This window comes from Bemisia tabaci, chromosome 2, assembly GCF_918797505.1.
Source record: "Bemisia tabaci chromosome 2, PGI_BMITA_v3".
Taxonomy (NCBI): Eukaryota; Metazoa; Arthropoda; class Insecta; order Hemiptera; family Aleyrodidae; genus Bemisia; species Bemisia tabaci.
Window position 1 is genome coordinate 19,326,991 of NC_092794.1, and position 23,373 is coordinate 19,350,363.

At 43.4% G+C, this 23,373-nt stretch overlaps 1 protein-coding gene across 1 annotated transcript in view; it reads left to right on the top strand.

Moving 5' to 3' along the window:
* Window positions 1–366: 366 nt before the first annotated feature.
* unc-5 overlaps window positions 367–23,373 on the top strand; it is a 204,358-nt gene continuing 181,351 nt past the window's right edge. Inside the window, 1 exon segment of the mRNA XM_072296078.1 lies at window positions 367–642. Within this exon segment, the coding sequence (XP_072152179.1) occupies window positions 429–642 (214 nt within the window). The 5' untranslated portion in view covers window positions 367–428.

The following is a 23,373-nucleotide window of genomic DNA, read 5'->3' on the forward strand; positions in this document are numbered from 1 at the left end:
GAAAAATCACAATTTTCAGGAAAATTTGTGAATCATATCTCCTCAAATTTTTCAGGAGATTTCGCTCGTAATTTAATCTAAAATATCTGTAAATTTCCACGGAGAATATGCATAACTTTCTTCAAAAACTACGTCTTTTTCTCGGGGAAATTTGGCAACTCTCGACAGCCTTCTTCCTTAGCACGGCAGTGTAGGCCCTCGTTCCAGGTGCATCTATTTCAGTGGATCCACTCGTCAGTTCGTGACGCCACTACCGGGATTCGAACCCGGGATCTATTGACCTAGAGTCAGACGCGCTTCTTTTTTTCCATTCTTGAAGTTTCATGGATGTTTTTTTGACGTTCGTCTCGGTTTTTGTTGCAGATCTGAAGAAGCACTTTGAGGAGTCGCCGATCTCGCAGACGGTGGAGGCCGGGCGGACGGTGACGATGATATGCCAGGCACCGGACGGAGTGCCGGCTCCACAGGTGACGTGGCTCAAGAACAACCTCCCCCTGGAGGCGGACGGCGTAAGCGTCACCGCCGACGAGGGCCGCCTCACCATCACCCAGGTGCACCTCCAGGACGCGGGCAACTACACCTGCGTCGCCGAGAACATCGCCAACCGGAGGCTCAGCGAAACGGCTCTTCTCGTCGTCAATGGTGAGTCTCCGTTCTGCAGTTTTCTTGCTTCAATATTGGCTTGGGGCCCTAAGGTCTCGATGGACGATCAACATTCCCGAGACCAAGTAACACATCAAAGTGTACGGGAGTTATCAGTCTTAACACTCATTAATTTGCTTAATTTTAAAATGAAAACATTGACAGAAATGTTTCCTGTGTGCAGGGAATTATGAATGGTGGCAACTCCGTTCTGATCTTACTTTGAACGATCGGAATTGGTTCGGAATTTGTTCGTCTATGCAGGGCTTTTCACATGGAGGTGCAACATACATCGATGAGTCCAAACCGCACCACCGACCATATCAAAAGTACGGCCATAAGCACAGTCGAGACTCGTCCTCGGTATGTTCGGACGTATTTCTGCCGAACAGAACTATGTGCGAGTGGGAAAGCGGAATTTCACATTCTGTCAAACGGAACTACATGCGCATGGAATTTTGATGATAGATCGTGTGCTGCGCTGTTTAATTGCAGAGCATTTTTCAATAAGGAACTACAATTAAGACTGGAATCGCTAAAATTAGACAACTCAAACTTTCCTTACGTCCTTTATTTTGTCCGTATATTATCCTTACTCTCATTGTTACCTTGTCCGTACGTACTTCAAATTTTAGCGATCACAGTCTTAATTAAATGAACTTTCCTTGTTTTTTTGGCCTTGTTTTATCATTATTTATAAGAAAATACAATTTTTGGTTCATACATAAAAACACCTACATGCATATGAAAACTAATGGCACATGTGTTGCTTCTAACGAGCCAGAAATTGTAGTTCCTAACTGCTGAATGTAGTCTAATTTCTCACAAGTCTAGTTGTAAATTTGGCATCCTGGACATTGTGCGAAGTAGGAGCAGAAGTCATGACATGCGCAGTGGCGAGCCGTAAATAATCGACTGTCGATATTTGCCCATTAAACCTACGATACAGAATCGATTATCAAGGTCTTCGTGGAAATCGATCCTTTCCCATAGGTTTGAATGGCAGATGAATCGATTTATCGCAAAATGCGCGGCTCGGTGCCGTCCCCGGGAAGCGCATACCTAATTCAATTGGCTCCAATCGTAAAAAATAAAGAATGCACATATTTAGTATCCCGCTTGGGCTCCTCGGGGTTAGGCCACGGTCATAAACACAGGATGGAATCGGAAGCCACGGCTGCATGGGCGAGCCTTTGCGCGGGCTTGTTCGCTTCTCCGCTCGTTACACTGTAGAGCATTTATTTCACGGTGACGACTCGACTCGACCAGACTCGACTCGAAGTCGGACGCCAAGCCTGCTCTGCTAAGGAAGAAACGTCGTATGAACTCTCGGACGTTGACAAATTTTACCCAAAAATATTTATTTTAGAGAGTGGAGATGTTGCATGTGTGAGGAATTTGCGATTTGACTATTGATTCTTACGTTAAAGTTCGCGAGAAACACGATGGTGCTACTGGTTTTCTCTGTAATCAACTCCAAGCTCAAAAAAAGCTCTCAAGTTGAGGCCAAAATGGAGGGGATATCTCACCCTGCCCTGAGAGTCCACGTCTACATCAAGACAAACTCTCCATGCAAAGAAAGGGAGCAAATACATTGCCAGGGCTGCCACTTTATTTGGGGACTCCAAAACTGAAAACACGGCAACCCTGCTAATGTATTTGCTCCCTATCTTTGCATGGAGAGTTCGTCTTGATGTAGAGGTGGACTCTCAGTATAACGTGGGATATCCTCTCCATTTTGGCCTCAACTTGAGAGCTTCTTTTGGGCTTGGGAGTTGATTTCAGAGAAAACCAGTGGCACCATCGTGTTTCTCGCGAACTTTTACATTAGAATCTACAGTCAAATCGTAAATTCCTCACACATGCAACATCTCAGGGAAACCCACCAAAATGTGTCAGGGAAATCAGGAAAATGTCAGGGAATTTCATCTTTCAAATATATTTTGTGGTGACCCCGTAAGGAAATGCTGTTTTTATCATTAGAGAACTGGCAACGTTCGAATTTTCGTACGTTGTTTGTCCTAAGGAGCTTTGAAAGTCGTCATTTCTCCTTGCTCAGTTGTGCCAGTCACAAATCAAGTTTTGATGATTTCCGTTTATAGATGACCAGAAAAGAAATAAAATATTTACAAACACTAACTCTCTATGTCACACAGTAACGAATATGTGACCCTTCAAAACACTCTGAGTATGATGTCATCCACCGTGGTGGTGGTGCAATTGGTGCATACAATTATTATCTCTTCCATCCGGTTTCATTATGTTTTAAGCGGAGGAACAGTACAAATATATGCATCTTGAATTGATAATCATATGTAGAAGAAATCATTGCCATACCACCATACCATACGGAAAAAACGTTACACATAGTGTTTTTGAAAGGGCGTTATCCTCTTAATATTGGACGTAGGAACTACACAGTTAGAAAAATTTACCGACATGTTGAGCTGATGTAGGAAGTAAACACGAGTATGCTAAACGTGCGTTAACATTTTTGGTTTGTTTTTCTTTGAGTCACAAGACAAAACATCAGTTCAAAATTTACAACCTCGATAAAATCAGGTGCGAGCCGTCAGTCCAGATCCGAATCGCATTGTTGATATTTGTGACTAAAACACAAATTTTGATGTTTATTTTGTACATTTTAAATTAAAAGGGTGCTGCTGGCAGAAAATTTAACGAGGAAACCAATGAAACCACTTCCAGAACCTCAAAGCTTGTATTAACGAAGTTATGAGCTTTTAAGGTTTTCAAATTTTGTCCAGCCTTATACATTGACTCGATCAACTTTGCGCCAGCCACTTGCAAGTCGCAACCTCTGAATGACATCGAGAGGAAGAAGGGCACATCAGTTCAGCAGGACCCTCTATTCATCCGCAGATGTCGTAGAGTTTGCGCCAGAGGTCGATTCCACCAAAAATTTGGTCGATCAACCGAGTTCTGACTGATCTGACCGAAAAAAAGTAACTCTAAGTAATCATACGAATAAAGAAGGAGTTTAATTAAAATATGGTAAAAAAGGCTAAAAGTATTGAAACACTAAAAGGCAGGACGTTTCGAGCTGCTACCAGCTCATTTTCAGCCGCAAAAACACAAAAACAAGTAAAAAATGAGTGGCGACCTGACCCCAGCTGTTATCACGTAACACTCTAGTAATCATACGTAAGTAACCATAAGCTTTTAGCAGAAATACGGCCAAATCATCAAAACGTGCAACCAGCGCAACTGGCTCACTCTCCTTCCTTCAAGAGACGCCACCGTTGGCATCGCTGTTAAATGCTTTCCCGCATTTCGGATGAAAAGGACGCGCTTGTTGCATCCTCTGCCGCTCCATGCCACCCACGCAACGCACATGGCAGTGCTGACGATTGGTCCTGTCCTCGAATCCGGGAATCGGAGTGGCGCGCGGAGGAGCTGTCCAACGCAAGAGCCGGGCCGGGCAGCCGGGGCAATTTATTCATTGTCGAGCTATTACGTTACAATGTTTCGACCTTTTACGGCTCTGAAATGACAACCTAATGCCCCAGACGAGTCTCCTCTCAGGCCTTCGTGTGGTTGTCTCATAGCGGAACGAAAATTCAACTTTGTTCCTCTCGGAGATTCTCATGAGACGATCTCGCCTTGTTGCCTCTCCAACGTTTCACCGTTTGCTTCTATTTAATAGCTCGTCACCTTCCGGCTAAAGTATCACAAGCGCCATGGAACGTTTCAAAATTTCCGCCGCCATTTTTTTTCTCACAGAAAAATTGTTCGACGAAGCTGTCCGAAAAATTCACTGATTTTTCTTTGTGCTCCTGATGAAATTCGGTGAAATTTTCAAAAAGATTTGGCCAACTATTTCTCTTTAAAAAAATAGAATGTCGGGGCGGAAATTTTGAAACGTCGCATGGCGTTTGTGATAAATTGGCCGGAAGGTGACGAGCCCTGCCTTTTTTCTACCTTTAAAGGCGAGAAATTTAATTTTGATGGATCATTGACTTGACTGGAAAAAAAGTCTCGTGGATTCAGAGTCCAGACTCTTACAAAAATTCGACGAAGAAAAGTACTCTTGTTTCAATCGGATATTTACTTAAATCGAGACCCAAGTCTCTTAATTTAAGCGGATTTCCTTTTGATTCAAGCAAAAATCTGATTGAATGGAGAGTATTTTTTCGTGCCAAATTTTTAAGAGTCTGGGAGTCTGGACTCTGGATCCAGGAGACGTTTTTTCTTGTGTGCCGCACAAGAATTCTTGTTAAGTCACCAGGCAATCTCTTGGTTTCAAACGATATTTCTGTTATTTTAAGAAGACTCCCTGTCTTTGTAAAGAGATTTCCAATAGGCTTAACAAAAATCTTCTCCCAGAAGTTATCGACCTGAAATTTGTTTCAGTGGTGTGCATTTCTTTTTCTGTTCTCAATTTTTCCTCTTTCGGCCCAAGTAGCACAAGCGCCATGCGACGTCTCGAAAATTCCGCCGCTATTTTATTTTTTTACAGAAAAATTGTTGCGGTTGGCTCTATTGGGAAATTTTACTGAATTTTATCGGCAGCACAGAAAAAATTCAGTGAAATTTTCGGACAACTTTGTGGAACAATTTCTCTATAAAAAATAAAATGGCGGCGGAAATTTCGTAACGCCGCATGGCGCTTGTGATACTTTGGACGGAAGGTATAAGGAATTGATCTTTTCTCACATTTCATAGCTGTGGATTAGGCCCCCTTCGTCAGTGGAGCTGGATTTAGTTTCTTTTTCTTCTTCTTCTTCTACCCTCTGACTAGGGTCGTGACCCTGTTTGTCTAGCCTCTAAATTAGTACATAAATATGACAAATAAAATATGATGGCGATGAGAGGGGGCTAATTCTCTGGGGATGAAAGGCAGCTCTGTGCCCATGTGATTTAGTTTCCTGAAAATATTATTGACCCCTGTTTCATGATCGTAGTGAAATTGTCTGCACGATTCGGTGACGTCGGCGGGGGAAAAGCGATTCGACAGCGGATCAGTCAGCGGTCGTTGGACGGGCGACGAGCTTGATCGGGTTGTCTCCATCAAAACTTATGAGCTTCCATCGACAAGCGCCAACTTTTTCCGCGCGCCATCGAAATTCCCTCGCACCGAACTGGAACTGAATGCGGAACTGAATTTCTGGAGCCGCAGAGGGAACGTAATCGTATTTCCTCCAGTGTGCTCGACTCCGGTCCCGGTCCTATCCTCATCCCTCCCGAACACTGGAGTCTCGCTTTTAATAACTTTGACAGGATGCATTGCCGCTTCGTGAGGTTAAACCACGCATTTCCCATAGAAAAACCCATGCACTATAAAGTAGAGTTATAATTGGACCAATTATTTACCATATCACGTAAGCGCCAAAATTGCGAATGCGAGAAAAACAAGAGAAACCGTTTTATTCGCTTTGTTGACAATCTTCGAATTCCAAAAATGTATGTGCTTTTAGAAGGCTATTCTAAAAGCAGACTTGGTTGATTATACCAAAGAAAACCAAGAAGTAACAAATCCTTTACCACCAAAATAGAGAAATGTGATTTGGAAAATAATCGATTCAATTGAAGCAGAATTGGTCCGCTTTTAGCAGAAAGGAGCCGAACCACATCAGCTATTGCCAACTTTAACGGGGTATTTTCATTTTTTAAAAGAGAGCGTTTTTTCAGATGCTTTGAAAATTTTAAGGAATTTTCTCCGTGCTATTAAGAAAATTCTTGGAAATTTTGCTCAAAAATCCGCACTACCGTTTTCATGTAAAAAATTAAATCGCCCAATTTTTGGCAGTAGCTGATGTGGTTTGGTTCCTTTCTGCTCATTGCGGTCCAATCATGAAGTTGATTGGATCATAAAGATTTGGGCATCCCAGAATCAATGCCGAAATTCAAACCAATGCCTTTCTGGAAGGTGAATTAACGTCGGCAACAAAATTTCAAAGGTTATATGTCAACATTCATGACAACGTATTTAAGTTCTTTAAAGTGTCCTCTTTTTTGCAGCAAATGAAACTCGCGCATTGTCTTGCCATTTTCACCAGGCGTCGCTCAATCTACGTAATATATTGAAGAAATTCACCTAACATTGTTATTTTATTTGAAATATCTCATTGATTCGTAAATTGTTCTTTCGTAAAAAGTTAATTCAATAAATTTAAAATAAGTGAAAGAATGAGCAAACTAACCTGTGGGAGAAAATATTCCAACAAGTGAAAAAGGAGGAAAATGATAAATATAATGGAAATAAGTGAAAATTATCATACCTGTAGTTGATTTTCCGGTCATGTAGCGTCATCCGGTGAGTTCTCTCCGTGCGGTCTGAAGTTGCGAACCGAGGCGCCGAATGGAGCCAGAAACAGTTGAATTTTCCAGCGCGGGCCGGTACGCAATGCGCGTGGTTTGACAATGGGGTTGAAAGTTGCCGGACGCTTTTATACGGCCATTAGGGGTCTCGCGGTTAATGCATCAAATTCATTTGAGTGTTTTACGAGGTTATCTCAAAGAGAAGCCGGCGCCCTTCAAATTCCATGCCGCGCTGTTCGTGGAGACTCCAAGTCTCAAAGTTAGTAACAACTGCAATCATGAGCGGCGGCAGGTCTGTCTTACTCAGCCTCCCCGAGCAGTGTTGCCAATGGAACCATCCTATTTTCGCAACCCATCTTAAAATGAACCAATGTACAGGCTAGGCAAATTAAGTATCAATATTTATATTTCCGCATTAAAGTTGCTCGTATTAAACGATAGGCCCGTGAACTTTTCCAAAATTCAACTCATAGGTAAGAAAATAGCGTATTTCTATTTTTGCTAATTGTTACTTTCATAGTCTCATAGTTTTCGGTTGCTTTGCTGCTCCTTCGACAAACACAAGACGGCGCGAAGTACGAATACCTACGGTAATCTCCTGGATACAACTATACCTACTCTGAAGGTAGCCGAGTTGCATAAGCAAAAAAATGAAGGAGCCCTGTCTTTCCGTGATACACGCGCCGCGCAGTTATTTTCTCTTGGCATTCCATTGCGATCAAATTCGCCTATGACAATACGTTCTTTGTCCCGAAAAGCTTTACCAAACATTTTCAAAGCCACTCGGTTAAATAACTGCAAGTGACGAACATTTGCGAAGTAACCTCGAAACATTTTGAAAGGATTCTTATTTTACACGGAAAAAATGAAGTTGCAGATTTATCAATGTTGTTTCAATGTAGATTTTACCAAAAAAAAAATGAAATTTAATCACACTTGTGGTTTAATTAGCTTTCCACTATTGTAAAATATACATTTGAAACATGTCGGACATATTTTTTAACGATTTCGATGTTAAATCAGCAATCCATTTTTCTTCGGGTTTCGGTATGAAAATGTCTTACGTTTGGCGCTGGGGGTTGTTCATTGATTCACATCAATTTTCCAGCAGTTTTATCTTCTTCTTTTTTTTTTGTATTTGTCCGCTGCTTGTGATGACAGCATCAATCTTCACCTCGGATGTCCTCGACTTTACCAATGAGAATTCTTTAAACATTCCTCGGAACTTGGAAGTGCCTCACTGGAATGAAAAAAATTCGGCCATACGAACAGAACGTCCGGTGCCATATCATCCCAACTGTTCAGTTTGTCAAACTGAATTGTCAGTTCGTATGACCGAACTTTGTTTGTCAGTTCACTTCACCGCACAAGTTCGGTTTAACGAACCGAAAGTTCAGTTTGACGAACCGAATTAGTTGGGATGAAATGGAACACCGAGCTTCGGTTCATACGACCGAACTCTTTTTTCCGTATAGTTTCGGCTCTGAAAAGCTGTCACGAGCCCCGAGGGATGAATCGGGGTAAATCAGGATAAAACCTCTTTTTACAAAATGTTGGGTACGACGCGGCATCAGAGCGAGGAAAATTGAAGCACTTGGTTTCAAATTAATCGGACAATCAGAAAAGATAATGTAAACCGGAGAGGCCTGGTCCGCGGCGACAAAGAAAAACTAGCCGGTAATGGAACTTGAGTCGGTGAGACGGGCCGTCTTTGGGGACGCAGACGCCGAAGAGGGACGTTATAGCATCCATTAGGAGAACCTCCAGCCGAGAGCAAATGATAAGTCGGGAATTAGCCAGCTTCCCGCCCAGATGGAGCAACCTCTCTTCAATTGCCGCCAGGTTTTTACGGGCGGCAGTCTTACATTTAGGCGAGATGCTCGAAAAAACGGAGGGCAAAAAAACAAACCGATCAAAAAAATGTTCGGTTGTGTGACTCAAAAGGTCGGTGTTTCATATCCCAACTAATTCGGTTTGTCAAAACAAATTTTTGGTTCGTCAAACCAACTTTTCGATTCGTCAAACCAAATTTTTTGTTTGTCAAACCGAATTTTTGGCTCGTCAAACCGAATTTTTGGCTCGTCAAACCGAATTTTTGGCTCGTCCAACCGAATTCTTGGCTCGTCATACCGAGATTTCGGTTCGTGTAAGCGAACTTCAACAATAAAGTGAACTCACGAAAAAGTTTGGTCGTGTGAATTGAATGTTTTGTTACATGAACCGGAAATTTAGTTGGACAAACCGAATAGCCGAGATGTTATGGAACATCGAACGTCCGGTTCATGAGACCGAATTTTTTTTTCAGTGTAGCGAGGGAAGTAAAAAATTAGGCTAGAAATTATCGGATCGATAATTAAATCAATGAGTACGAAAACGGACCAACTCGCTAACTCGAGAAAATGAAAATATTCAAGAGACACAAAATAGTGCACGGTAGATGATGAAATTGGTCCACAATGAAGCTTTTGGTGCTAAACAACAATTATTTCCGGACACTTAAAAACAGGCGGATTCAGGCACTTCAAAGGATGGGGGCAAAATATGAGTGCGGGGGGCTTTCCGCAGAAAATATTCAAAATTTCAAAGTCTTATATGCAGTTTGCGTCAATGTCTTCACGAATAATTGGCTCATCTACAAAAAACACCTATTCGCATGGAGAATAATCCAGCGCACACACGTATTTTATAAAAGTTCCTTGTAGCAGAGGTTACTCTAATTAGTCGAAAAACATCCCCGAGCGATAAACTAAGACTCTCTGTTTATGATCGCCCATATCGAGATGATATTTACTCTCTTGACTGCCTCTCTATCCCAAGACTTCCAGGCGCTTATCTGCTGTAGAGTTGCGCTGAGGGCGGGTTGGCGATGGGGAGGGGGGCGGCTTAGAGGATGTAAATCAAAGAAACAAAGTTTTAATGTGCTGTAATCACGTATAGATTAATTAACACCCCCTCCCACGCTTCCTCGCCGAACCTCGATCGATAAAGATCGAAAAGTTCTGGACGAACATCGCGTGCTAATCGTTCCGATCAAACCCAGCGCCACCCGCGAGATCGTGAAGGGGTGGCACATGGCGGCGGGTACCTCTCTCTTTGACACCGCCCCGTCGCACCCCCTCCCTCCCGCCGAGGAGTGGATCGGACCTCAGAGTCATTCCTGAGGGAAGAGTGGACTGCGAGATGAAGAAACAAATCTATGCTCTCACATGGGGGTATAGTGCTGTGGCGTGCCGTGCGGTTTGCGATGAATCGATTAATATGTCATTTAATCCCATGGAAAAGAATTGATTATTGGGGTATACTTTAATAATCGATTCTTTACTATATCTTCGAATGGAAAAATAGTCGAGTATTCAGGCTTCGCTCCTGGGGGAGAGGGGGTATCATGGTGGATTTACCGGGCCGGGACGCATCGTTTTGCGTAATGGATTTCAGATGGCGCTGTTGTCAGATATTGTAAAAAGAAATAATTTTCCGGGGGAGGGGGTAAGGGTTTTCGTCAGCACCCAAAATTGGAATCGAATTACAAGGCGAGATGATTTTATGAATTGAACTAAAAATCTCTCTAATACTCTGGTGGTATTCAAAGTTTCCTTTTCCTTTCCTCGTCCATGTGTAGACTCTGTTTACTGCATCCACATAAATGTGGCTCAATTCGTCCGGCTCAGCAAGGTTGAAACGTTTACAAAACCGAATTTAATCTCCGAATCTGACAACGGGGTCTCATGGGAGTGATAGCCCAAGCTGTGCAATATTGACGCATATTTTTCTCATATTTCACCGAAGACTTTGATATTCATGCACTTGCTCTAATATTTCGCACGATAATGTACTGGGCAGTCGTGAATTTTGCATGGATTTTGTTTTCCACCTTCGCCATTTCCCATGTGCGCCCACTTTCCTCGCTCGAAGTTGGTCGCGAAGTGGTTATCAATTAGGACATTTGGATGCTAATGTGGAAATTCTCGGCGCTCTAGGGGAGTCCGATCAGAAGGGTTTGCCGCGATCGCGTTTCGCCGACTCCTCCCTCATCAGTATCCGTGTGCGACCTGCGCCGTGCTCATCAAGAACATTTTTTCTCAAACACTAACTTTTGACTTGCCTTCATGTGTAATTTTTTTAACCCTTAAAAAGGAGATAAATTAGAAGGAAAAGAAATGCTTATTTTTCGTCTCATTTTTCTTCTTTCGTACCTTCTTTTCAGTGGCGAGGCGTGAATGATCGACTATCGATATTTTTTCGTTTGAAGCTACTGTAAAGAATCGATTATGAAGGTGTTCGTTGCGAATACCCTGTTTATCGATCTTTTTCTTTAAGTTCAAATGGCAGATCATTCGATAGATCGCAAAGCACGCGGCGTGCTTTGGCGTGGCGTGATGTGGCGTGCTGCACGCCACGCCACGCCACGCCATACTCAACGCCATACACCACACCACGCCATACGCTACGCCACGCCATACGCCACGCCACGCCATACGCCACGCCACGCCATACTCCACGCCAAACTCCACGCCATACGCCACGCCACGCCATACGCCACGCCAAGCAACGCCATATGCCACGCCACGTCGTACGCCACGCCACGCCATACGCCACGCCACGCCATACGCCACGCCAAGCAACGCCATACGCCACGCCACGTCATATGCCACGCCACGCCATACGCCACGCCACGCCACGCCACGCCATACTCCACGCCATACGCCGCGCCATACGCCACCCCATACGCCACACCACGCCATACGCTACGCCACGCCATACGCCACGCCATACACCACGCCACGCCATACGCCATACGCCACGCCACGCCATACGCCACGCCACGCCATACGCCACGCCATACGCCACGTCATACGCCACGCCATACGCCACGCCATACGCCACGCCATACGCCATACTCAACGCCATACTCCACACCACGCCACGCCACGCCATACTCCACGCCATACGCCACCCATACGCCATACGCCACACCACGCCATACGCTACGCCACGCCATACGCCACGCCATACACCACGCCACGCCACGCCATACGCCATACGCCATACGCCACGCCACGCCATACGCCACGCCACGCCATACGCCACGCCATACGCCACGTCATACGCCACGTCATACGCCACGCCATACGCCACGTCATACGTCACGCCATACGCCATACTCAACGCCATACTCCACACCACGCCATACGCTACGCCACGCCATACGCTACACCACGTCACGCCATACGCCACGCCACCCCATACGCCATGCCACGCCATACTCCACGCCATACGCCACGCCATACGCCACGCCACGCCATACGCCACACCACGCCATACGCCACGCTATACGCCACGCCACGCCATACGCTACGCCACGCCATACGCCACGCCACGCCATACGCTACACCACGTCACGCCATACGCCACGCCACCCCATACGCCATGCCTCGCCATACTCCACGCCATACGCCACGCCACGCCATACGCCACGCCATACGCCACGCCACGCCATACGCTACGCCACGCCATACGCCACGCCACGCCATACTCCACGCCAAACTCCACGCCATACGCCACTCCACGCCATACGCCACGCCACGCCGCTAGTTTTCTTATGCTATGGTCCGTAATAATGTCAGATATGGAGGGTAAAGTAGAATTTCTGAAAGAACCCTATAATGCGTGCCTGATCATGAGAGAGGGGAAGGAGGGGTCGAGTTAATCCATGCGTTTGGCTGAAATTAACTTGAAGAGCCTATTTTCCTGAAATTTGCATCGATAATGGCGGAAAAACGAGTCATTTGGGTTGATCTGACACAAGAGAAGTAACACTGAGTATCACCAGACACGGAAATTTTTAACCGAGCTTGTACAATTTTTATAATGAAGACTTTAAATAATATTTTTAGCTATATTTGTACTCAACTGATTTCAAATTGGGTGAATAAGAATATGCTTTGCCTGCGCCTCGAGGTGCAGATTTCGAGTGGAAACAGAGAAGATCATTCCTGTGAGGCACCGATCGTACGGACGAGACGTTCAACGGTTGCGGCGGTGGGGCTTTGGCAGACCACCACTTCCGAAGTAGCCAATAGCCGTTTTGCACCTAATCCGCAACAGATCCTGAGTTATGTTACGATCTGGGATACGTGATTCCGATTATTTCTCGGCCACTGATGTACTTTGTTCATCGCAGCAAAGAGCTCGACCGAGCGACTGAAGGAAAACTCATCAGCTGAATCGAAAATAGTCTCCTCTCGCTGGGTGTTCTAAGTTCTCGGTAAAGAGAAATAAAGTCAAGCTATTAGGATGAAAGTTGCCATATCTTCAAAATTTTAAGAAAGTTAAACGTGAGAAGAAATTAGGCTACTTAAATTGGATTACATTTTGCAATAAGGAACCACTATCTCTGGATCTCCTATAAAATCACGTACCTGCATAAGGAAACCAATGGCATGTATGTTGTCTCTAAAATAGGCCAAGAATGATAGTTCCTTATCCAGAATGGCTTTTTTTGGTTAACCATTCATATTATTTTTAAAAAAAATTCCAGCCAACTAAACTGCGCGCTAGGAAACGAATTGATGGGAGAAGTCGTACGAAATGTGAAAATTGAAAAAATCTTGGTGTTAATGCGAAGCATAGAAGTTTTAAAAATAGTTTCATTGATTCTACGTAAAATTTACCTCAAGAAGTACCCCATTTTTAAAATATGACAAAATGAACATCAAAATTTGCAATTTCAGTCGAAAATTTCACGTCCGAACTCTCTGAAAGGCTCGTTCCACCTAGAGTCCCTTTAAACTGAGAGTCAAGACAATGTGAATCCATTTCTGATTGGTTCCCGTATTTTAAGCCTTCACTGTGTCACAAACGGGAATGGAGATTACTTTTTCACCGATTGCAAAGATTATAATCTGGAATGGACCAGCGAATTACAGGTTCGGCAAGGAACAAACGGAATGAGAGAAGGAACGGAGAAAGGAATTTGAGAATGGGCCGATCAAAAATTACGAAAAATGTTCAATTTCTGTAATTTTTATTCCCGTTTGTGACTCCATGAGGGGGTGATGTCTTGACTCTCAGTATAAAAGGACTCTAGTTCCACCGTGCTGCGGACCTTTGGGCGGGGATTGACTTAACGGAAAAACACAATAGTTGACCCGGAAGTCGACAGGAAAATAAAAGCAAATCCAGCTCATTCTGGCATCACTGTCGGCGGGTGACAAAAACGACCTGATCGGCGATCGAGACACGGGACACGGGGTCATAACAGCGAGCTAGCAACGGTCGACCGCGCAATTTCCACGCTCATTGCGGGCGCGACACCCTCGTCAAATCTGCATCGAAATCCCTGGGAGGCTCCCTGACTTCCGAAGGTTTTTCGGTAAATTCTGCAACGCATCAGGTTAAAAAGGGGCGACTTGTTGCTGACGACCGGCGGAATGGCCCCTGAGACGACGCCGACGGTGACTGGTAATGGAGTCGCCTAGTCGGTTAAAGGCACACTGGTCTTACCGGGGACACTCAAATGGGGGGCTGTGAGGGCTCGTTCCGGTAATCGCCCCAACGACATTATAATCTTCAGCTTCAGCCAATTTCTACCGTGCAGCTTCGCACTCTCGCGATAAGGGCTTCCCGCCGGAAAGCACCATCGAAAAGAACCAATCGTTCTAACATTCCGGATAATCGTGTCGATTCGAAACGGGTCTGTTGCATACAGAAGATACGTATTTGAGAAGAACACACGCACACACAAGTTCATACTATTTTGAGTGACGAAAGTGTCAGAAATTTGTCAAGTCACCTTTCATCGCTTTCCAGAATGGGTATGACATTGTGAAAAACAAATTTTGCCTGAAAACTATTTAAAATTATGTCGTTTCAACCATCTAGTATACCTTCAATTATTAGGGATTTTTACAAAAATTAAAAAAATAGCACCCTTAAAGCGTATGACACTCAGGAAACAGAGCAGATTCTGCTTTTTAATAGTGCACATCATTCCGCAAATAGAATAGATTTTGATCCGTATTCTTATCACTCGGAATTTTAGGGCGCTGTATAGACTTCAGCGCAGAATTTCACTCGATTTTAACAGTGCACTGGTAGAGTGTCTCGCAAAGGCAGGCACATTGAAATTCTTTGCCTAGGGTTCCGCTGATTGGCTTATTATGTTTCCGCTTATTTGTTAACATAGCAGCAAGCTGCATATAAACAGAAAGTGTAGTTAAGTACCCTGCAACATCTTATGTGGCCTGGTAGCATTAAAAGCCGGCATACGGCATACGGTGTTCGGTGACCAAAACTCGAATCTCTTGCTTTTCGTTCGAAGACCCACAGGCGCCTTACAATTTTTCGACGCAACCGGAAGCACAGTGTAGTCGACTGCAACATTCAGCTCGTTAAATTAAAAACCCGGTTCGGTTGGAAGCCAGGGGCGAAGCGTGGATATCGACTATCGATATTTTCCCATTTGAAGCTACGGTTAAGAATCGATTATTAAGGTTTTCGTTACGACCACCCTGTTTATCGATCCTTTCTCATAAGTTCAAACAGCAGATCAATCGATATATCGCAAAGCACAACACTCGACACTTCGCCGTTGGAAGCGCGAAGGCGTGTCCTTAACGGCTCAATTAAAAGCGCTCGCGCTACGTCGCGTCGCCTGGAGCCGCTAAAAGGTGCGCTCGTGGGGGGGGGGGGGGGGGGGAAGTGGGCACGGGTGCGAATCCCCCCGATTGGGACTTCGGGAGTTACGGTCAATTATTCGGGCAGAAACAAACAATGGGCCAATCAATGGTTAATTGCGCGGCTTAAAAACTCCCGTCTTTTACGAGCCGCCCAGACGAGCGCCGAGCATCCTTGTTAATTTTTAATGCTCCGCCCGTGGCCGCCACAGTTCTCGAGTTTTTCGTTTTTTAAGCTCCCCGAACGGAGCACAGAATCGCACAAGTTGGCAGCGTCGGTTTTTCGCCGCATTGTAGCGTTAAGGTGGTGTTGTCGCTTTTTGCGATATCAGACTAAGGGGCCTGAAGGGAATGAGAATAAAAATCACACTGAAACAAAAGTTACGGGCTATGTAGACGCACCGTTCGTTCCGGGCTCAGAAGCCGAAAGTTCCGGGTGCCGGAGCTGTAGCTTCGACCGCTCCGGTTGTTACGCTCGAAACTTTCGGGCTCTGAGCCCGGAACACGGACGGTATGTCTACGTAACCCGTAAGTACGGCTCCCACGGCCGGAGTTTTTTTTTCAGTGCAAAGTCGGTACAGATCTGAAAAACTCTGAAAATGGGGAAATCAAAAAACTTTTTTACTGCGAGATCATGATTTCTCCCGGGGAAAAAAGGTGCTAGGGGTTAAAAATCCCCTCGAAAAATTAAAATTTTGAGTTTTCCAGGGCCTCCTGGAGTTTCACTAATGGTGCGCGTTGGTAATGTTTCATTTTATCCACAGTTTAACAATTTCCGTTTCAGTAGAAGGTTATCCATCCCAAGAACACCTCAAAGGGATGGGCAACCATTGCGTGGCTGCTTTTTGTCCCGGAATACTTCTATTCTGCGATCAGTCAGAGTATGCATCTGAAGGAACAATTTTTTTAGGAATTTCGTATGATTCGAGACCGAGCAATCCGTCTCTCGTCTCTGAAAATAATATTTAATTTCCTTCCTACCGCGACTTTAGTTTAATTGATTATTGGTTCAGAAGATTCCCTCTCGAAGCACTTATGGAACTTAAAGTATGAGCGTAAGCTGTAGTCGTATGCCTTTGCTGAGTAGCCTAGCAGGGCTACCAAATGTTGAATTTACCACTTGAAATAAAAATTTTCGCACGAAGTTTGGCATCACCGTTTCTTAGCTCCTATCTGATACCAGCCGATATATTATTACATCAATAAGATTTGCCTTCGATCACGTAAAGCCTATCCTTTATTGCTTTCCAAACGTCTCAATTTTCCGAGGCGGGATCGGTCCCCCCCCCCCCCCCCCGCCACCTCCCATCCCTCTGGCCACCGAAACGTTTATTTTTTATGACTCGGCCGTGGAGCAAGGAGCCTTTACTTCGTAAATCGAACACGAGCAAAATATCGCGCCCTCATTAAGCACTCTGTTGCCAGGCTTCATCTGAATAGTTGATTAATTTCTAAAGCTCCGAAAATGTTACCCCTTTCTAGAAAATTGATTCCCGTCCCCAGTATGTCTCTCGTAAAAAGTAATGTAAGTTCTAAAATTATAATAAGCCATTGAACGCCGAATGTGACTCTAACATCAGACTTTTTGAGGAGCTGCGGGCTGATAATTGAAATCGATCGACAAAGCGATCGACAAAGAAAGCATGGGGAATATGGAGCGATCCTATTGGTTGAAATGTGTGGTTCCTATAGATTAAGGGAGAAAATGATGCACCAAGAATAGGGTCTATTGTATTAGTCTATTACTTACCTCCTTTGTCCATCGCAATCACCCACTTCTACCAATTGGATCCCTGCGGTCCGATTGTTGAAATTGATAGACAAAGCTGTAGACAAAGGAGACATAGGGAGTATGGAGCGATCCTATTGGTTGAAATGGGTGGTTCCTATAGACAAAGGGTGGGAATGATAGACAAACTGTCGGGTCTCTCGTGGGTTGCCGTTAGTTAGTCTATTACCTACTTCCTTTGTCCATTAAAACCACTCGCTTCCACCAATAAGACCTCTCCATAGCTTTTTTGTCTTCTTACTCTATAGCTTTGTCTACCATTTTTAATAATCAGTCTACAGCAAACCCCTTTTGTCTTCTTTGTCTATAGCTTTGTCTATCAATTCGGCTCGCTGGAGACATTATTGAGCCATATCAATCGCGTGCTGATTGGTCTTTCTTATTCGGTGTAAATACCTCGTGGAGAAATTGGCAGCAGTGCTCAATTAATGGCGCAATCAGGCAAGTAGTGTGTGCGGATGAGACATTAAGATCAATTTCTCGTGATTGCACTCCGTGACATCTTATGAACGGGCAAGCCGTGAGGCTCCTGCTTTTATGCATTTTCCGCATTAGCAGGGCTCTGTTTTAAGGTTGTTTGGGCTCGACATCATGTTACATGTTTAATGAAATGCCAATTACAGATCCAATCGCCCAGCCAACGCCGTAACTTAATACTCACGCCTCTGTTGCCGATTTCTTGAGCAGAATAATTGGAATATATGTTTCACTTATTTGTCTGTTTTTCAAAAGTCACATTATCGCGTAGCAGACGCACATTGATAGAAACAGTAACATAATAATTATGTTTGACTTATTTTTCGGTTTTTCGGAAGTCACATATCGCTAGTAAATGCACGCTGATAGAAAAATTAACGTGACGTACGGTTAATATATGAAGTGGAACACTTGGTATCTGCAGCCCTCACAGTTTAACATTTCCAAGTTTATAATCACTTCGTGCCACTTTGAGGCACATTTTTTTGGTCAGATCAATCCAAAGGACTTGGTTGATCAACCTAATTTTTGTATAAATTAACCGAAACTATTGGTCACTCTGAGACATCTCGGGATGAAGAAAAATGTTGGCTAAACTACTGTACTCTTGTTTCTCTAACTGTCTCTCAGAGGTTGCGTCTTGCGAATTGTCGCGACTTTTCAACCTGGAGATTTCGTCAATGTAACCAAAAGAAAAACCAACCAAAAACAATAATCTCACGTTTCGCACTTTGTGCTCCAATTTTTATACTTCATAATATTATATGTCGGTCCCCTTTTACTTGATGTGATCGATTAATTCATAGGTTTCCCGTCTTTTCCAAAATTTTCGGTGACAAATGCAATCCAAACCGTTCCGAATTCTACGCAAAGTTTACGTTGTTAATTTTACGTGTGTTTTACTTCCTATACGAATCGAAAGTATTACAAGAGCACAAACATTTTTCTCAGTTGAAGTCACTCGTATCAAGGTATTTTTCATGTCAGTTTACTACTCTGCGAATAATGTCCTTACTATATTCCGTTACCTTTTTGCGGATAATGTTTCTATCTGTTTTTACCAATTATCGTTGAACTAACAGCTCTTTTCTTTCTTTTTTTCCGCAGGTGAGTGTAATTCTGACGTACCTATGCTTTTCGTTCATACGTGGTAAGTCAGACGTTCTACATTGATTTATAGGTTGATATAAATCGTCCTTTCCTACACTAAGGAAGCAACTCCATTCCAAGGTTGCAAAATTAACCGATAAATTGACTTTTTTGTACAAGTATGCACTTGTGGAATACGTAACGATGAACACCGGCGAAAAAGTGATAAATTAGCCGCGTATGTAATTTTATTGCTGAAATTGATCTGCACCATCTCCGCGTGAGCCAGTTGCGATTTGGAAAGTTGGCAACACTGTTCTTCTTCCATTTAAACACATTAAAAATATTGAAATTAGGTGAGGCAAGCCGCCTCACGAAGAATCGATTGTTTAGCATATTTTTAAATGGAGGTAAAAGAGTGTTTCCAACTTTTAAGAATCGCCACTGGCGTGAGCACAAAGATCCGGGAAAACATTAGCGCACTGAGTACTAGCTTAAAGATACCTGTATTCGTAAATCCATCCTTCTCGAGATCATATTCCTTCGCGCGTGAAAAGTACAAGACGCAATTTTGGTGCGAAATGAAAATAAGCAAGAACACTATCCCTTTCCTGTAAGTGGGGTTATGTTAACTCAACACGCACATCATTTAAATCATTCACTCACAAATGTTCTTATCCTTTCTGCGATGAAACTAGAGGGAGACGGGACGGCTGTGAGGAAGATTCGTGACTTGTGAAAGTGAAAGAAAAGGATGGTAAGCTCTCTGAACTTCTTCAACCTGCGCTGGTCGACAATTTGGGGATGGGTCGAAAGCTCCAAAGTGCAATTTTATTGCTCGCTAATTTTCAAAACTAATTGATAACCTCTTTGGAATGTACACGTACAACCCTGTACGTGTTAGCGTGTCAGCGTGTGAGCGGGCAACCCTGCCCGCTCATTTTGAGGTTTGCTCTTCTTCAGCGTTAAATCGTGGGGTACGCGCAGTAACCAAATGACAACGTCAATAGGAAATTGGATGCTCCTAGCCATTTGCACGAAGAAAGAGATTGAATCAGTGGCGAGGCGTGAATGATCGATTATCGATATTTCTCCATTTAAAGCTATGACAAAGAATCGATTATTAAGGTGTTCGTTGCGAATAGACTGTTTATCGATCCTTTGTTCATTGTTTTGTCTATGAGTTTTAGTTATAATGATTCTCAATTGAGCCCTGGACGCATCGAAAACAGGTGCGCCTTCAAATCCTTATCTTTGCAACACGCACAGCACTGGAACACGAATAGTTGTATCCATACTCCCTGCTCGAGCTCAAAGGTAACCGTGCAAGTTATTCTTCCGTGTCTCTCCTAATTTTATATGCACATCCCCACATGTTAGCACAGGGTGGCAAAATTTCACGAAAAATGAAATCTTGAAATTACACGTGAAATATTCCATGAAACTTTAGGAACTTTTGAACGATATTGAAAAATACAGATTCCTTCTCATGTTTCGCAAAATGTAATAAGTGTGACCTTCTTCTATTTATTTGTGTTTGATTGCGGGTTGCATAATCTAGCCCCCGTAAAGTATGAAATATTTCATCGCCTCGTGAAATTTCATGAAATATTTCACTGAAATTCCCAATCTTTCATTTTTTTCTTACGTTTCACGACACCCTGTGTTAGCAGCCCTTAATTATTTACCTCATGCTTCATGAAAACTCATAATGCAGATGGAATTTTTTTTATTTTTTAAAGTGCATTCAAAAGGTCCCGTGATCTTCTTGTCGGCAACGCCACAGGTGAATGTCAACCGATGGTCGGTCAGAAACTCGAGGCACTTGAAGTTGCGAGCAAGTTTCCCAACTTTGGAATGCTTTTGCCACCGTTTTCGGGTCAAGTCGGGTCGGTCGCGGCTACTAATCCTCCAACTTCGAGTCGGAACCGTGGAAGTTCGCGGCGCCTGGCCGCCCAACAAATGGCCCGGATCGTCCCTGCCCATCGTTGCCAAATAGTGCCCTCAAATTAATTTAGTTACATGCGGAATTCAGATATTTCGGCAGAGATTAGTCCACCATGCTTGATAGTTCAGCAACTGCCCGTAGCCCGACGTGGGCAAACAGTCTTGAAAGTTTTGCACTGGCACTGTTAGATCCTGAGACTTTTCGACCAAGATCTCGGATTAGTTTTATTCCTTTTTGTCTTTCTCCGAAACAGGGATGCCAACTTAAGGGTTTGAAGTTCTTACTGCAGATTAGATAAGTGGACAAACAAACAACTATGGTGTGTTATCGAATTAGGGTGTGTGTATGTAGAAACATCGCAACTCGACTCCAGGCGCCTGTACATTATCTTATATACTACAGAATCGGGACAGAAAATTCTTTGATTTGATGGATTCTATTGAAATCAATAATCGAAACGAATTCTATGTTGTTGACACCTGATTTTGTCCTCTTGTTATCCACAATATTCGCCTCCATTGTGTAAAGTATGCAGGAGAGCCATAATGTGTCGAAATTGTTGTATCATTCTACCTAAACGAGAGAAATAATTATATCTAACTTCGCAATTTTTTTGCTTTGGAAAATATACATTTTGCGCGGTTTTGTAGCTTAAAATTCGAGATTTTCCTGATTCTACAAAATTTCATGATGTTAAACTCTTCAGATACCCCTCCAGTATTGATTATTTCCTCATGTCCATATTACTGCGTATCAAACGCCAAAGTTAAATCATGAAACTAAGCCGAGATTAATGAAAAAATGCTCCCTATGCTATGTGTCTATCGTCCACAGAAGTGTCTCAATAATTACAGGAAGCTAATAATTCTTCGAAAAACGGCAATCGATCTCTCTGAGTATCAACACGAATTTGACTTATATAAAGTTTACTACGTTCGTTGGGGGGATTAAGTTGTGGAATGACGCAGTCAGGATTACTGTCGCGTTATGGAAGAATCCTGTATGAACCTTCAGATGTTGCCAAATTTAATTTGAAAAACTACGAGTTTTCGTGGAAATTTGTAAATATTCTCATTCCGATTATCTAGAGATTTCTGTTCTTATTTTGATTCAAAGTTTCTGAAAAACCAAGGAAAAATACCTATAATTTCCTCGAAAAATAAATCTTTTCTAAGAGAAAATTTAGCAACATTCTAGAGCTCATACGGTGTTTTTCCTTAGTACGGCAGATAAGTAGATCCTTGTCGTGAAGCAATAAAGTTTCATCCCAAAAGAATCGGAGGGGAGGTTTTAAAGGGGAGCACCCCATATTCAATGGATTTCCCGAATAGCTTATTTTATGCAGCTCCTTCTCCCTTTATTTTTCTCTCGATGGGGTGCAGTGGCGCGGCGTGGCATGCTCTGCAAGAAATCGATTAATCTGCCATTTAAACCTACGGAAAAGTATCGATAAACAGGGTGTTCGCATCGAACTCTTCACTAATCGATTCTATACCATAGCCTCAAATGGGTAAATATCGATCTTCGATAATTCACGCCTCCTTACCGGGGGATGTCCCGTTTCTATACCTCAGTTTCCGATATTGCCACTGATGTCAGAGGCTATGATTGTAAAATAATCGTAGGTAAAACTTGGAGTCCGCAACTTTTGGCAACTGCACTCTGGACGGTCGCAAATGGACGTATTTCTGTCAAACGGAACTATGTGCAGTTAGACATGAGCCCCAAGTCCCATAAGGATACATAACAGGGCTCTCATCATAATGCACATAGTTCCGTTCGACAGAAAAAGGTCCAAATGTAAATGAAAAGCGGATGTCATCGACTCCGTCCTCTATCTGCGGTTTCCTTCCAGCTTTTCACTCGCCTCCCTTTTCCCCTCGTCCATCGTAGTTGCCTTTGAAGTCCCTTTCAGAAGAACCGAATTCTATAGGAATGCTCACTTGCTTTTTCTACAGCATTAGTCAAGAACGAATGTACATGCAAAGACCTTTAAAATATTTCTAATACATTTATTTTCATTTGACTCCATTACTTTCGTTGTGACAATATTGAGAAAAATGTATCCGACATCATCGCTAGTTTTTTTTTTCTTTTCATTTTGAATCTTTCACTTTCTTACAGCGAATGATGTGCTGCGAAAGTTGCGAAAGTTCAGTGGCCTTTCTCAATTCGGCAACCTTAATATTACGTAATTCCTACCAAATAAGCTGGCAGATGGTTGCACCGGCGGTGAAAGGGCTTGTTTGAATGGGCACTCCAATGAATCCCGAGAAAACCAACTCGGAACTTTCCGAAAGCTTCCGCAAGCTTCGGTTCGACTTTGAAAGTAGGATCGAACTTTGCCCGTTATTGCTGCCCTGGGCATACTAGAAGTGAACAGCTGACTAATTGGACTGCATTTTGCAATTTGGAACTGTAAATTCTGGCGCTCATTGAAAAAACACTTATGTGCATAGGGAAACTAATGGCAC